Source organism: Chaetodon trifascialis, chromosome 6 (genome assembly GCF_039877785.1).
Source record: "Chaetodon trifascialis isolate fChaTrf1 chromosome 6, fChaTrf1.hap1, whole genome shotgun sequence".
Classification (NCBI taxonomy): Eukaryota; Metazoa; Chordata; class Actinopteri; order Chaetodontiformes; family Chaetodontidae; genus Chaetodon; species Chaetodon trifascialis.
The window spans coordinates 11,826,247-11,839,504 of record NC_092061.1 but is presented as its reverse complement, the minus strand read 5'-3'; the positions used below and the strand labels follow the sequence as shown (position 1 = coordinate 11,839,504).

The window sequence follows — 13,258 nt, the reverse complement described above, 5'->3', positions numbered from 1 at the left end:
TGCTCCTGCTCTCTCTCCCTGTGTTCTGTGGGGAGGGGGGCCTCTGCCACAAGAATAAATGTGCAATGTGAGAAAAGAAACAAATGCAACAGAGATCTGGAGGTGTCGGGGGCTATATGCAGCAGGGAATAGATATTTTTGGTCACTCCACTGAAGAACAAATGACACACAAGTCACAGCTAAGCTTGGTGTGACACTTTCCAATTTTTACCCAATAGTTTGTGTTCACACCTCTTGGCTAAGCTATCAATATGTGTGTGTACTATATTTGTCTGTCGCAGAGAGGGAGTTCATGTGGGTAGGAGGGGTGCCTGTGGGCATTATATTTGTGTATATGCTTCTGCAGGGAGTCATCTGTGTGCGTGTGCGTGTCTCAGTGTGTGTGGTGGGCCTGTGCTGGCCTGCTTGGCTGCGAGTCAATCAAAGCTGCTGGATCTCAGTTAGCCAGTTGTCTCATCTGCTCCAGCGTAGCTGTAAATTACTCACAGTGCCAGGCTGGCTGTAGAGGTGGGGTGTAAAGTAAGCAGAGACAGGTTTGGTCCCTTTTCAATCCATGTAGTCACCGGACCATCACCGACACAGGACACCTGCATGCGCACATGTGTGCTCACACACACCCAGAGAAAGAAAGAAGACCTCCTCCTCTCAGAATCACAGGCTCATATGCAGAAGATTCATGTTTCGAGATTAAATTATGTTTTCTGGGTAGAATCAAAAGTCTTTTCTAAGTCATAAATGTTTTCATCCAGCTTTTACACCTGTCGTTAATTCTGCATCATCTATGTCATTGGAGTGGCTATAATCAATATTTTTATAATAAAAGTCTATCTAAGGACATGAATATGGTGAACCTACAGATAATTATTACCTTAGTATTATTATTATTAGTAGTAGTAGTAGTATTGTTATTATTATTAGTATTATTCTTAAGACAAAAAGACAAAAGCCTGTCAAAACAGCATAAGGAAGATAAGAACAGTAAATAGAGTAAATGCCATACATGCAGGCCAGTTTATTGAATTTCACAGAGTATAACAGAACAGGGCTATCTTAGTTGTTGTGTGCAGTGTTGGTGTATATGAATGTATGTGCCTGTCTGCGTTCTGAGTAGTTGGACTGTGGGGGGGATGCTTGAAAGAAGAACTAAAAGAAAGTATAGCAAGGAAGATAAATTTAAAAAAGGGAATTAATAATAATAATAATAATGCACATAAAAATATTTTTTGAAGTTGGTGATTGATTGGTCTGGCCTGGCTTTAAATCCTTTTTGTTCTCTTTAAAAAGAGATTTCTATGAGATCACCTGTTCAAATGAAATAGCATTGAAATGGCAGATAATTGAATGCTATTGGAAATAGAAATGGCCCAAATGTGAAACGCATTCATGACGTATTACTCCTACTTTCACACAGTTTATTTTATAAGGGGCCCATTCATACTGTTACTGATAGGAAAACTCCATTAAAACTCTTCCCTCAATACGGTGTGACCCTTGTTTCCAACTAAAGCGACAACCTCTTGAACTCAGTGATACACACTGCTTTCAGTTTCTGTCCTACTGAACCCACTTCAAACAACTGTGACGCTCATTCTTTTTGCAGTATTAATTGGTTTTCGTGTGTGTACATCATCTCATCAGTGATGTTACTGTGACTCACCAGGCATGAATACTGGCATGAAAGCTGACCTCAGTTTTTCAGTATTGAATCATGTTGGATGAGGTAACCTATGCTTGTGCATAATGCACAGAAAGTCGGCTCAGTCAACACGTAAACGCCTACACGCACTAATAACACTATATGGAATGTAAATATATCTTGCCTATACGCAAACATGTGCTGCATGTTCACACACACACACACACACACACACACACACACACAAATCACATCCCGCTGCACTGCAGGAATGGAAGAAAAGGGAAGGGTAGATTTTCCTCTGACTTCAGTCACAGCCAATCACACAGCAGGTGACCTCAACTCTGTTCCAGCCCAAGCCAATCAGAGGTGATGATGAGCTCACACTTCTTCCATATCTGGGCCCTGATTTGCTGCTGTTGTGTGACACAGCAAGAGAAGCAGCCTGTGCTCATCACATGGAGGCTTGTGTCACACACACACACACACACACACACACACATGCACACACACAGAAGCCATCAAGGCAGTCAGGCAGCCAACCCTGTTTGGAAGCTGTTGACAGAAACATTTTTGCTGTCCTGGTGCTTTGGCATCCGCACCATCATCAATTATTCACAACCTCAGCAGTGTGTCCCTGTATCCGAGTGTGTGTCGGTGTGTGAGTGCGCGCACATGTCAGTGTGTATCAGTGTGTGTGGTCACGATATGCTCTCATCAGATCTTTAGGGAGCCACGTTCCCACTGCTCCTCTCTCAGAATCTGCTTTTCCTCTCTGCTTCCTGGAACATGGGCTCGTTTCTGTGGACGTTCGCAGGGCAGGAACACGATGCTTCATTTGTGGACTCTGTACAGCAGATTCACACTGAACCTCTTCAGGTTGAGGTCTTTTCCTGGCAAGATCTGCGACTGTTTTTGTTTCGCTAGCTGCCTAGTGCTTTCATCGTCCGAACTGTGGGCTTGACTTGACTTGAACTTGGGCTGTAAATCTGTACCTTTCTACTTCTGGATCTATTTTGCTGATTTGTCAAAATGCCTGAAGCCAATTATCTGCTCTCTGTGTCCTGGGGCTATATAAAGGTAAGACGTGGTCTCTGATGAGCGTCTTTTAATTCATTATTCTGGTGGGGGGTTTTTTCTACACCTATCTTAGTGTGATTTTTAAATTCATTTCCAGAAAGTGGATGTGCTTTTGTAACTGATGTTGATCCTTGATTCAGATCTGGACAAAGGCTTATGAAAGCAATGAAATAAAAAGCACATGCTGTATATAGCTCCTCGCCAACATGTCGCCCGTGGAACAATGCTTCATAGGTGTGTCATTTGTGGATCCATCATCCATTTTGATGTATCTGTGAGGAGGAAAGCTGATGGTGCTTGTAATGTCCAGACATGGCTGGATGTACGTAACGTGTGGATTTAAAACCACAGGCATTTCTATTAAACTCGTAAATTGTTCATACTCATTGGTCTTTTTAATTTTTTTAAATGCCCCAAAGGAAAGCAAATATTTACATCATCTTATCTCACTGTTTGTTTAAATAATTGTGTGTAATGTAAATATGGCTACACCAGACATGCATTTTTTTTTTTTTTTTAAATAACTGTACTGGCTCTTATGTGACGAAAGCACACTACAGATGGTTCTTTGCCTCTTGTGTCTCCATTTTAAAAAGCCACCCCACCAATACCCGTGGGTGTTATTCAATAGGATGTCAATATGCAATTGTGCAATAAGCACTCTGCACTGTTGTAATGGTCTATTTTAAGTGGTCAAAATTGATTTATATAATTAATCAATACACATACATTATGAATTTGGACTGAAGCCGGAGTGAATCAGAGTCCCAGATGTTTTTGTTTTGCTGAGCATTTTGTAACTCTGTTGTTTTGCAACCACCATGGAAAAGACCTGATTTCAAGCATTCTCCTCCACATAAATCAGTTTGATCTTCAAATCAAAAGCCGCAGCTAAATTTGGGTCCACCACTCCAATTAGGCGCAGGAGAGAGAGAAAGAGGAGAGAATGGGGTGAGGGAGAGGCAGAGAGGAGCAGGTCAACTGAAACTGAAAGAAAGAAACTGGGAAAACGGGTTGCTGATTACGCACAGCCCTGACAGTGGCTCTCTGACCCGCTGTTCGTGTGCGTGTTTGTGTGTATGTGTGTTAACACCAAAAACGGTGACATTACTGGGTACAGCTCCTGTCATGTAACTGGAAAGGGCCTGTGATGATAAATTGACATCATTAAAAAGTGTTTTTAGTGAAATATAGTTTTATATTAGTGGCCTCATTTTTTCTAACATATTCACAATCAAATGAGATTATTCAACTTGTGAATTGTGTTTGCAGTTTTTGTGCTTTTACTTAAATATGGGTATGGTTCGTCTGTGCGCCAGGAAAAAAAAAAGGAAAGAAAGAAAACGTGATTTTCCTGCCCTGCATTACACACTGTGAAAGCCCTCATTTGAGTGTGCGTGTCCCTCTTTCAGTTCAAGAGGATGCTGAACAGGGAGCTGACTCACCTATCAGAGATGAGCCGCTCTGGGAACCAGGTGTCTGAGTTCATCTCCAGCACTTTCCTGGGTGAGTGATGACACAGGAAGATAGACTCCCTGGAATAAAAAAAAAAAAATCTCCATCCTGCCTTAAATGTAAACCCAAATCAAAGTGTGCGACGAAAGGCTTCATCAGCCTCATACTCACCTTCCACTTGTGTTTCACTGCGTGTCTCCAGACAAACAACATGAAGTGGAGATGCCATCCCCTCAGACGCAGAAGGAGAAGGAGAAGAAGAACAAGCCCATGTCTCAGATCAGCGGGGTGAAAAAGCTGCAACACTCCTCCAGCCTCACAAACTCCAACATCCCCCGCTTCGGCGTCAAGACCGAGACCGAGGATGAACTCGCGAAGGTGTGTTTGTGTTTCCTGACAAACTGTGAACACACAGACTGCTCTGTGACTAAAGTACATCACACATTCATATAAACACCTTGCCGAGTGTCTGCGTTGTGCTTTATGATAGGGGTTCAGGTAAGGATGATTTTTTTCCTAATTGTGTCTCTGATTTCTTTTTCAGGAGCTGGAGCATGTGAACAAATGGGGCCTTAACGTTTTTAAGATCTCAGAGTTCTCTGGGAATCGGCCGCTGACAGTCATGATGTACACGATATTCCAGGTGACTTCTTTTTGCCTTTCAAATTCAGTTCTTGCTGAATCCTGAAGTTATTGTGGTCATTAACTCCCTTCTCTGTTTTCTGGTTCGCAGGAGAGAGACTTGTTAAAAACTTTTAAAATTCCACTTGACACCTTTATAACATACCTGATGACCTTAGAAGACCATTATCATGGCGATGTGGCCTACCATAACAACATCCATGCTGCTGACGTCACCCAGTCAACTCACGTGCTGCTATCCACCCCCGCCCTTGAGGTGTGTGTGCACACTTACGCACACGTGCATAGACACAAACGCACAAACACGCAGGCCACGCTTCCACAATCAGCTTCAATCAAACTCTTGCTCAAGTTCAATCAATGGCTCTTACTTCCGAGGATATTTTTGTCCAACGGTCTGATTCTTTCATCAATGCCCTCCCTCCTCCCCCCTGTGCTCGCTTCTTTTCTTCCAGGCTGTGTTCACAGACCTCGAGATCCTAGCTGCCATCTTTGCCAGTGCAATTCACGATGTGGACCATCCCGGTGTCTCCAACCAGTTCCTCATCAACACCAGTGAGTCTAAATACGGCGCAGTCTTAGCAGCTACGTCAGTGCCTCGACAGTGTCATCCATGCACATTCACAAACACGAGCACACGCACAGGCTGATACCCAGGAGGGAACATGCGCACCACCTCTGCCTCACCAGCACACACACGCACACACACACACACACTCACTCACTCACACACTAGCATACTGCAGACAATTAAGTTTTCTCACATAAATGAAGATGCACATGTGCATGTCTTCACCAGCATGTGTTTCTCCAGTCAGGCGTGAAGGCTTTGACATGTGAGTCCAAGGCAGAGGAGTTCAAAGAGGAGATCAATGTTATCCTCAGTAGTACCCTTTCCTGGTAACACATCCATCATTCATGTTCTCAGAAAAAGGAGAAAAAAAAGTCCTCCCAATGATGTGGTAGTCCACGCTGCATAGGGAAAGGTTTGTTTCACAGCATAGGTGGTATAAATTCTATTGTAGCGGTTTCACGATGGGAATTACAAGAATTCTAAATGAATAAGTCAATGACCTCTTGTGATATCTAGAGATAGCTTTCCTTGTGAGGTATCCATCGATGTAATTTCTGCCTCCACCCAACTATAATGATCTTGCTAATCTTTCACATTTGAGTAATTTCCTCTTTTTTCACTAGACACCGGGTAGCAATTGCCACAAGCAGCTAACTTAATCTTTTTAAAATGTGTCCCTTTAAGAGTTTCTGCAGTTGACCAACAACAGCCTGTATAGCTTTGTTAATCTTATCCACACTTACTGCCATTTTTGTGGCAATCTTTGTGAAGTCGTCTGTCTTCCTCGATGATGTCCTCATTCTTTATCTCGCCCACTAAACTCTGAACGGCTCAGATGTTTTTCCATTTGGGAAATAGCCAACAATGAGCAAAGCACCAGACCTATTTGGATTTCCAGAGTAATGGGGGCATTCCATGAAGAAATGTCGTGGTTGATAAAATGTTTTTTTCTTTTTATTGCTGTGAGCAAAAGTGGAGGCAGAAATCACAAAGACAGACCTCTCAAAATCTGGAAAAATAGACGCACAGCTATCTGCATAACTAGACACCACTGAGGGTAGTGGGTTTGTGGTGTTGTGCTGCTAAGTGAAGTGTCCTCAAGCAAGGGACTGAACCTCTGCTATCTCTCTCTGCTCTAACTGACTCACTCATGGCTGGAGGTGCCGCAGATATTGCCTTGATTTGGCAATTTAGAGGAAAACACAAACAAATAAAGTTTACGTCCACTGGGTATCGCTTTAAACAGCCGTTCAGGGGACCATTACAAATGTGCGGGTTGCATAAGAGCATTAGTAATACCTTATCAGAACAGAAAAACACTACTCACTCTCACACACACTGTGTTGTGCTTCCCATCAGCCCAAATGGGGAATCCCTGCAGTAAAGGCAGTGTGAGTCATCCTAGTTAGGAGCCACCAGAATGATCTTCTGTCAGCCACAGAGCAACAGAGCAGGATCCCCTTTCTCCCCTCTGCTGCTCTGTTCCACTGTGGCCACGACTAATGCATCTTAATGGAAAATCTAAATACAGATAGAGGACCTTCAAATGACCCAGAGTGGGGAAACCTCTCAGTGGAAAACATGCTGGTGCTTTCCTCTGCTCACTGAGCAAGGGATGCATGATACATGTGGAACCTAACATTTGCACATATCAAACCTGGACAGGCTTACTGTATTAACACTGAAATATGTTGGTCTAAATAGCACCCAATTCTGCTGAAAATGCTTTGATGCATACATTTTCTTTGACTTTTTATCCATTTCAACTTCGGCTTTCTTAATATCTCTCATGATATACATTTTAACCACTGATTTCAAGCCTGAATAACCACAATTGTCCTCCATGCAGATTCAGAGCTAGCGTTGATGTACAATGACTCGTCGGTGTTGGAGAACCACCATCTAGCAGTTGGTTTCAAGCTTCTACAGGAGGAGAACTGTGACATCTTCCAAAACCTGACCAAAAAACAAAGACAATCACTGCGAAAGATGGTCATTGACATTGTAAGTGAAAAGATTTTGCATCTCTTCTATCAAGCGGCTTGTTCAGTGGGAAGGGTGCGCTACATTATACGTTCGTTAACTGTTTTCTGTGTTGAATACTTTGTTCAGGTGCTAGCAACAGACATGTCCAAGCACATGAATCTACTCGCTGATCTGAAAACTATGGTGGAAACCAAGAAGGTGACCAGCTCTGGTGTCCTGCTGCTGGACAACTACTCTGACAGGATACAGGTCAGAATCAAGCTGCCGACCAGTACACCACAAATCCACCAACCACAGCCGTGTCATTAAAATGAGATGACATGAGGGCACCGTGTTTCACACCTTGTTAACTGTTACACTCAGGTCCTCCAGAACATGGTGCACTGTGCAGACCTGAGCAACCCCACGAAGCCTCTCCAGCTGTACCGGCAGTGGACGGACCGCATCATGGAGGAGTTCTTCAGCCAGGGGGACCGAGAGAGGGAGAGGGGCATGGAGATCAGCCCCATGTGTGACAAACACAACGCTTCGGTAGAAAAGAACCAGGTAATACACACACGCACACACATGCACAGATACAAATGTGTATGCATGCTGTGCATAGACACACAGTGAATGACCTGTTTTACCTCATGCTCCCTGTAGGTTGGTTTCATCGACTATATCGTTCACCCGTTGTGGGAAACGTGGGCTGACCTTGTCCACCCGGACGCCCAGGACATCCTGGACACGTTGGAAGACAACAGGGAGTGGTACCAAAGCACCATCCCCCAAAGCCCCTCTCCTGCCTTGGACGAGCCCGAAGACGGCACTCGACCCCCAGGAGGGGACAAGTTCCAATTTGAGCTCACCCTGGAGGAGGACGGGGAGTCGGACACTGAGAAAGACAGCGGCAGCCAGCCGGAGGAGGAGGAAGAAGAGGAGGAGGAGGAAGAAGAGGAAAACAGCTGTACTGACTCTAAAACACTCTGCACGCAGGACTCTGAATCAACAGAGATTCCTTTGGACGAACAGGTGGGGGAGGACGAAGAGGAGGAGGAGGAGGAGGAGGAGGAGGTGGCGGAAGAGGGGGAGACACCCTGCTCACAGCCGTGTGTTGTGGAGGAAGAGGTAGCAGAGGAGGAGGAGGAGGAGGAAGAGGAGAAAGCCCCACACACATAGCAGTTTATGGACAGCACCTGATTAACTGTTCTTCTTAGTAATGACAGATGATTATTTATAGAATATTTTTGGGTTTTGTGGAGTCTGTCTGTGTTTTTTATACATCTATGTTTCCGGTTCCAAAGCGTGCGCTGCTCTCCACCTTGGCCACTCCTCCTGTCAGCTTCGTTCAGACACGCCCACCGGTACTTCTCCAAGTTTTTTTGCACTCAGGAAAACTCCTTTCCATTCCCGTTTGTACTGAAGTGGTGTGTCTTTATTTGGCTTTTACACCTCCTCCTTTACCAGCTTTAGTTTAGGCCATGGACGAGCAGCTCTCCGTCTGCTCGCTGCTGTTCACACCATACGTCACATTTTCCTTCCCTCCGCTTCGTCTCAGCCTTGCCTGAAAGTTTAGCAGTGTTTCTGTGTTTTATCAAGTGCCCATACTCTACAGAGACGGTTATCGGTGTGTTCAAGGAGAATCTCCCTCTCGGTTAGGTCACTTCCTCCCCACTGCGAATTAGGAGGCATTTCGCGCCGCCGTTCTGCTGAAAGCCCGACGGGACGGCGCAAAGATGAAAGCTGCAGCACACTGGGGAGCTTTTCGAGACACATTTCTGATGTCGGAAGTCTTCCTTGAAAACCTGACTGATACAAAGCTCAAATCTAAACAGCCATGATGCTGTCCTAGACCTCTTTAATTTTTGTATTGTACTGTATGTAAGATTCAGATATTTTCTAGAATTTACTTTTGCAATCCTAGGCTTTCTTTTGTTAGCGAAGAAGATTAGAGAACTTTTGGAAACCAATGGCGAGAAATGTGTCGCAGTGTTTGGAAGGGGCATCTTCACGGCTGGATTCCATTACGAGTGTTCTGAGGTGTTTGCACTTGCTCCAATAGCATTTATACTACTATCCCCATGCCACTATACTCATGTTTGGTTAGTCCTGTGAGTTGAAATTTGGAATTCATAATAACTCTTATTTTGGTGAGAGTTTTCACTGAGAAGGAAGCAGGAACCCAAAGTCTTGTGCTTTACTCTCATTGAAACAGTTTGTGATGTGGATGAAGCCTTTGAATTTTATTATTGTTGCCTGCAGTTCTTTTGAACACATCCTGAGACAATGCAATGCTTTGTAGTAGATACAAAAAGCACCTTTTTTTAGACGCTTATTAGTGCTCCGACTATACAGAAATAGTAATGGTGTTAAAAACTACTGGGGTGATTTTATACCGATGTTCTGAAAGCTTTTATTCTGCTTCTTTTTTTGTTTTTCTTGCCCATTTCGTTTGACGTACGCCTCACCAACAGCTGCATGCCTGCTTGTTTTCAGCCGCTTCCTCTTCTGTTAAGCTGTAGGAGTTTATTTTTCATCACAGGAATGTTTCATTTTGCCATTACGACATGAAACCCAGTTGCTGTCTTTGTTTTCGACAAGACAATCAGCTCCGTTACATAGTCATCAGAGAAGAAGACTATCCTCTCCTTAGATACTCTAATGCACTGATATATTCATATATCACCACTTTAATATTTTTAGTGTGTTTCAACTCGCCAAAACACTCACTCATGAATACTTCGGCTTGAACAGTGCTGTCTTACACGGCCAAGAGTCTCTTCCTCATTTTTCACTTTACACCTGATGCTATTATTTATTGGTATATTTTTCTATTTGTTGAGTCGTTTTTGCAATATAAAGGTGGTACAGTAAATATTTCACTGTAGCATAGACCACAGTACAGGCTTGCCAGTTACAATACCCAAATATACTTTTTTTTCTCTCTCTCTCTGTGTACATAAAATATAGAAAATCAACAAATGTAAAAAAACAAAAAAACAAAAAGAGAAAAAAACACTTGAAATACTGCACACTGCTTTTTTAAGAGTGCTTCTTTTAATTATGTGACATTTCCAAACTTTTTATTTAACCTTTCATTTTGTGCCAAGATTTCTTTCTTTTTTTTTTCTCTTGCTCTTTTTCCATCCTCACCCAATGCCCTTACCTGTAATAAAAAAAATTCTGGTTTTATTGCTGTTTACAAACATATATTTATTGTGCTGTATATAATATATAATTATTAATGTTATTACTATCATAATGCCGTTTGTCGTAAATGGTTGATTCTTATCATCCCTTTTGGTGATGGTGTGGCTGTATTACGTACCTCTTGTTGAGAGAATGTTTATTACACATGAGCTTCAGTGTAAAAATGATCCATCGACATGTTGCTTATCTGAGAACTAGCTCAGTGAAGAGAGGGGGAAAGCCAAATTGTTTTTTAAAAAGAAACTGTTCCTTGGCCCATGGGCTGTGCCTTAAATTCAACACATGTCATTTACTTTAGCCTCTTTGTTTTCTAGTTTACTTTCTAGTTCTCTTTTGCTGCATTAGTGAATCTTTTGTCTCGGGTTGGCCTGATGTCCTGTTGTGAATTTGAAAATGTTGCCTTTTTACTATCACAGCCAAACACAAATTGCTCTATCAGAAACACGGCACAGCTAAACATGTTGGTGCAGAGACTCGGGTCAACCACAAGTCATAGATTTGCTACTTGAGTGATGTGTGGCCTCTAGCCGGATGTCCAAGAGTCATATTTTGCTGTAGACCTGGTCTGAACAACTCGCACCTCCCTTACGCCCTGCCACTACACTCAAGGTGTGACACAACCGGCCGGACGTAAATGATACGGAAGTAACTTTACTCTAAGTTACTGCAGTGTCGTCTACACATCCATGTGGTCGCGTCACAGCTACAAACACTGAATGGGGCGCAACAGGAGTGTGTGGTCGCTGCTCGACCACAGCCTACAAAGCACAGAGGCTTTGAGACACATCTGCATGTTCAGCCACTGCTGCATTAATTATGGCTGAAACACTGACGGTGTGTTGCTTATCTATGCTCGGCCCACACTTCCACTCACATTACTTGCAATATCCAAAAACCACTGACATTTTTCTGCCTGGACAGGAGAAGGGTTTAGTGTATTTCTGTAGTGGAAGGGGTGTTGGAGGGGTGGGACATGGGTTTGGGTGAGTGCATCATTGTCCCGAGAATGGGACTCTTCTTTTGACACACATACTGTAGATTCTTAACAGCCCTGGACCAATGGAAACAGTGGGTTCTTTTCTCATTATGTGTTCTATTTTTTATGGTATGAAAGGAAAACACAAACTGTAACTTAAAAAAAGGTCTTCAGGACAATTATTTTTTGGGTTATGTCTTTAGAATGCCAACTTGTCTGGAAGTTTCACAAGACAATTAAAATGTTATTTTAATGGATTCCTTGTTAATTGCAGTTTATTGGATAGCACTGTAGATCATACAACTTTATGTAAAAAACAAGTAAAAAAAAGAATGAAAAAAAAGTTTTTATATGCAATGGATTAAATAAAAGCATGGGTTGATTCTGCCTACTCACTGGTTCGTTGTTGTCGTTGTTTCAGATGGTGATATACACTTTTTATAGTTTCTACAATCCCCTGCTGATTGTTTTATGTCTCACACCCACACTCTCTTGTTGCTTGTTTGCCAACTCTTTTGAAGCGTGTTGCTGCCATCAGATCATCATCATCATCAGATGAGGTAAAACATTAAATATATCATCTTCAAAAGAATTAACAAATTATCGAATTCTGTTTTATTTAGATTTAACACAACATCCCAACCTTTTTTGAATCAGGGTTGTAGAAGATAAGCTCCTTTTTTTCTTCCTCATTTTACTTGTAAAATCTATCAGCAGTTACAGGCTTTCCATACTGCTTATCTCTGGGTGCTTATCACGATGGCTGAAGGGCACAGGCGGTACATTCAGCTCTGTCATTCACTCTAACTGAACAGCATTATCTACTCTTCATCTCAGTGAGCAGTTATCACTGCAGCCCTGATAAAGGAAGAAAAGGCTGCAATCAGCATTTATTGTCACAGAGCTTTCATATCTGTAAAGCTGTTGTACATGTGCACTAGTATTTTTTAAACTTGTCACCAGCAGTGGATATCCTTGGAAGTGCAATAGAAACATAGAGGAGTATGTTGCATATGATCGTGTAATACTACCAGTTATGAAGTGATCAATAAATCCTTGGACATGTTAGTTTCAGAACAATAGTTTGTACAGGTTTAAACACTTAGATAAATCTAGTACATTTGTACATACAGTTGAAAAAAAAAATAAAAAAATAAAAAATCATATCCTTTGCTTACGCACAGTAGTCATGCCAAAATGTAAAAATACTGCAATGAGGAACATAACAGAGGTATTAGCAGTAAAGTGCCCCTGCAGCAGAATGGCCCCTCTCAGTGCAACATTATCATTGGATTATTGTGTCTATACAGTATTTTCATGTTGTAGCCTGTTAACATGGTGTAGCTACTGTTAACATAGTTTACCACTGTTAGAACGGTTATGTAGTTTTATCCACAACAATGCAACATGTTTTAGAAAATAATCCCACAAAATGTAAAATTGAAATTTACATAATGGTTGTGGAGTAAAACAAAAGACACAAAAACTGTCCTTCAGTGCAATACTTGCGTAAATAGATTTAGACTGACATTTCACCATTGATGTTCCATAATTGAATATTAGATTATTATTACTGACAAATAAACATGTACATAGCATTTAATCTGCAAACTGTCAACTGTAGCTGTCAAATAAATGTCGAAAGTCTAATATTTGCCTCTGAATGTGCAGAACTTCTAATATTCGGCTGCAACATCTTGGCCAAGCCCTCCAACAC

General features: G+C 42.3%; 1 protein-coding gene across 6 annotated transcripts in view; it reads left to right on the top strand.

Annotated features, from left to right (window-relative positions):
- Window positions 1-11,852, top strand: part of pde4d (phosphodiesterase 4D, cAMP-specific) — a 150,769-nt gene extending 138,917 nt beyond the window's left edge. For 4 of the 6 annotated variants that reach the window (XM_070964214.1, XM_070964213.1, XM_070964216.1 and 1 more), the window contains 9 exons: window positions 4,129-4,222; window positions 4,374-4,549; window positions 4,716-4,814; window positions 4,905-5,069; window positions 5,269-5,368; window positions 7,237-7,391; window positions 7,500-7,622; window positions 7,737-7,919; window positions 8,019-11,845. In XM_070964214.1, the coding sequence (XP_070820315.1) occupies window positions 4,129-4,222; window positions 4,374-4,549; window positions 4,716-4,814; window positions 4,905-5,069; window positions 5,269-5,368; window positions 7,237-7,391; window positions 7,500-7,622; window positions 7,737-7,919; window positions 8,019-8,534 (1,611 nt within the window). In that variant the 3' untranslated portion in view covers window positions 8,535-11,845. Of the gene's footprint in view, window positions 1-2,352; window positions 2,717-4,128; window positions 4,223-4,373; window positions 4,550-4,715; window positions 4,815-4,904; window positions 5,070-5,268; window positions 5,369-7,236; window positions 7,392-7,499; window positions 7,623-7,736; window positions 7,920-8,018 lie in introns of those variants that run through there. The other 2 variants (XM_070964219.1, XM_070964215.1) reach the window with 2 other exon arrangements.
- The last annotated feature ends 1,406 nt before the right edge of the window (window positions 11,853-13,258 follow it).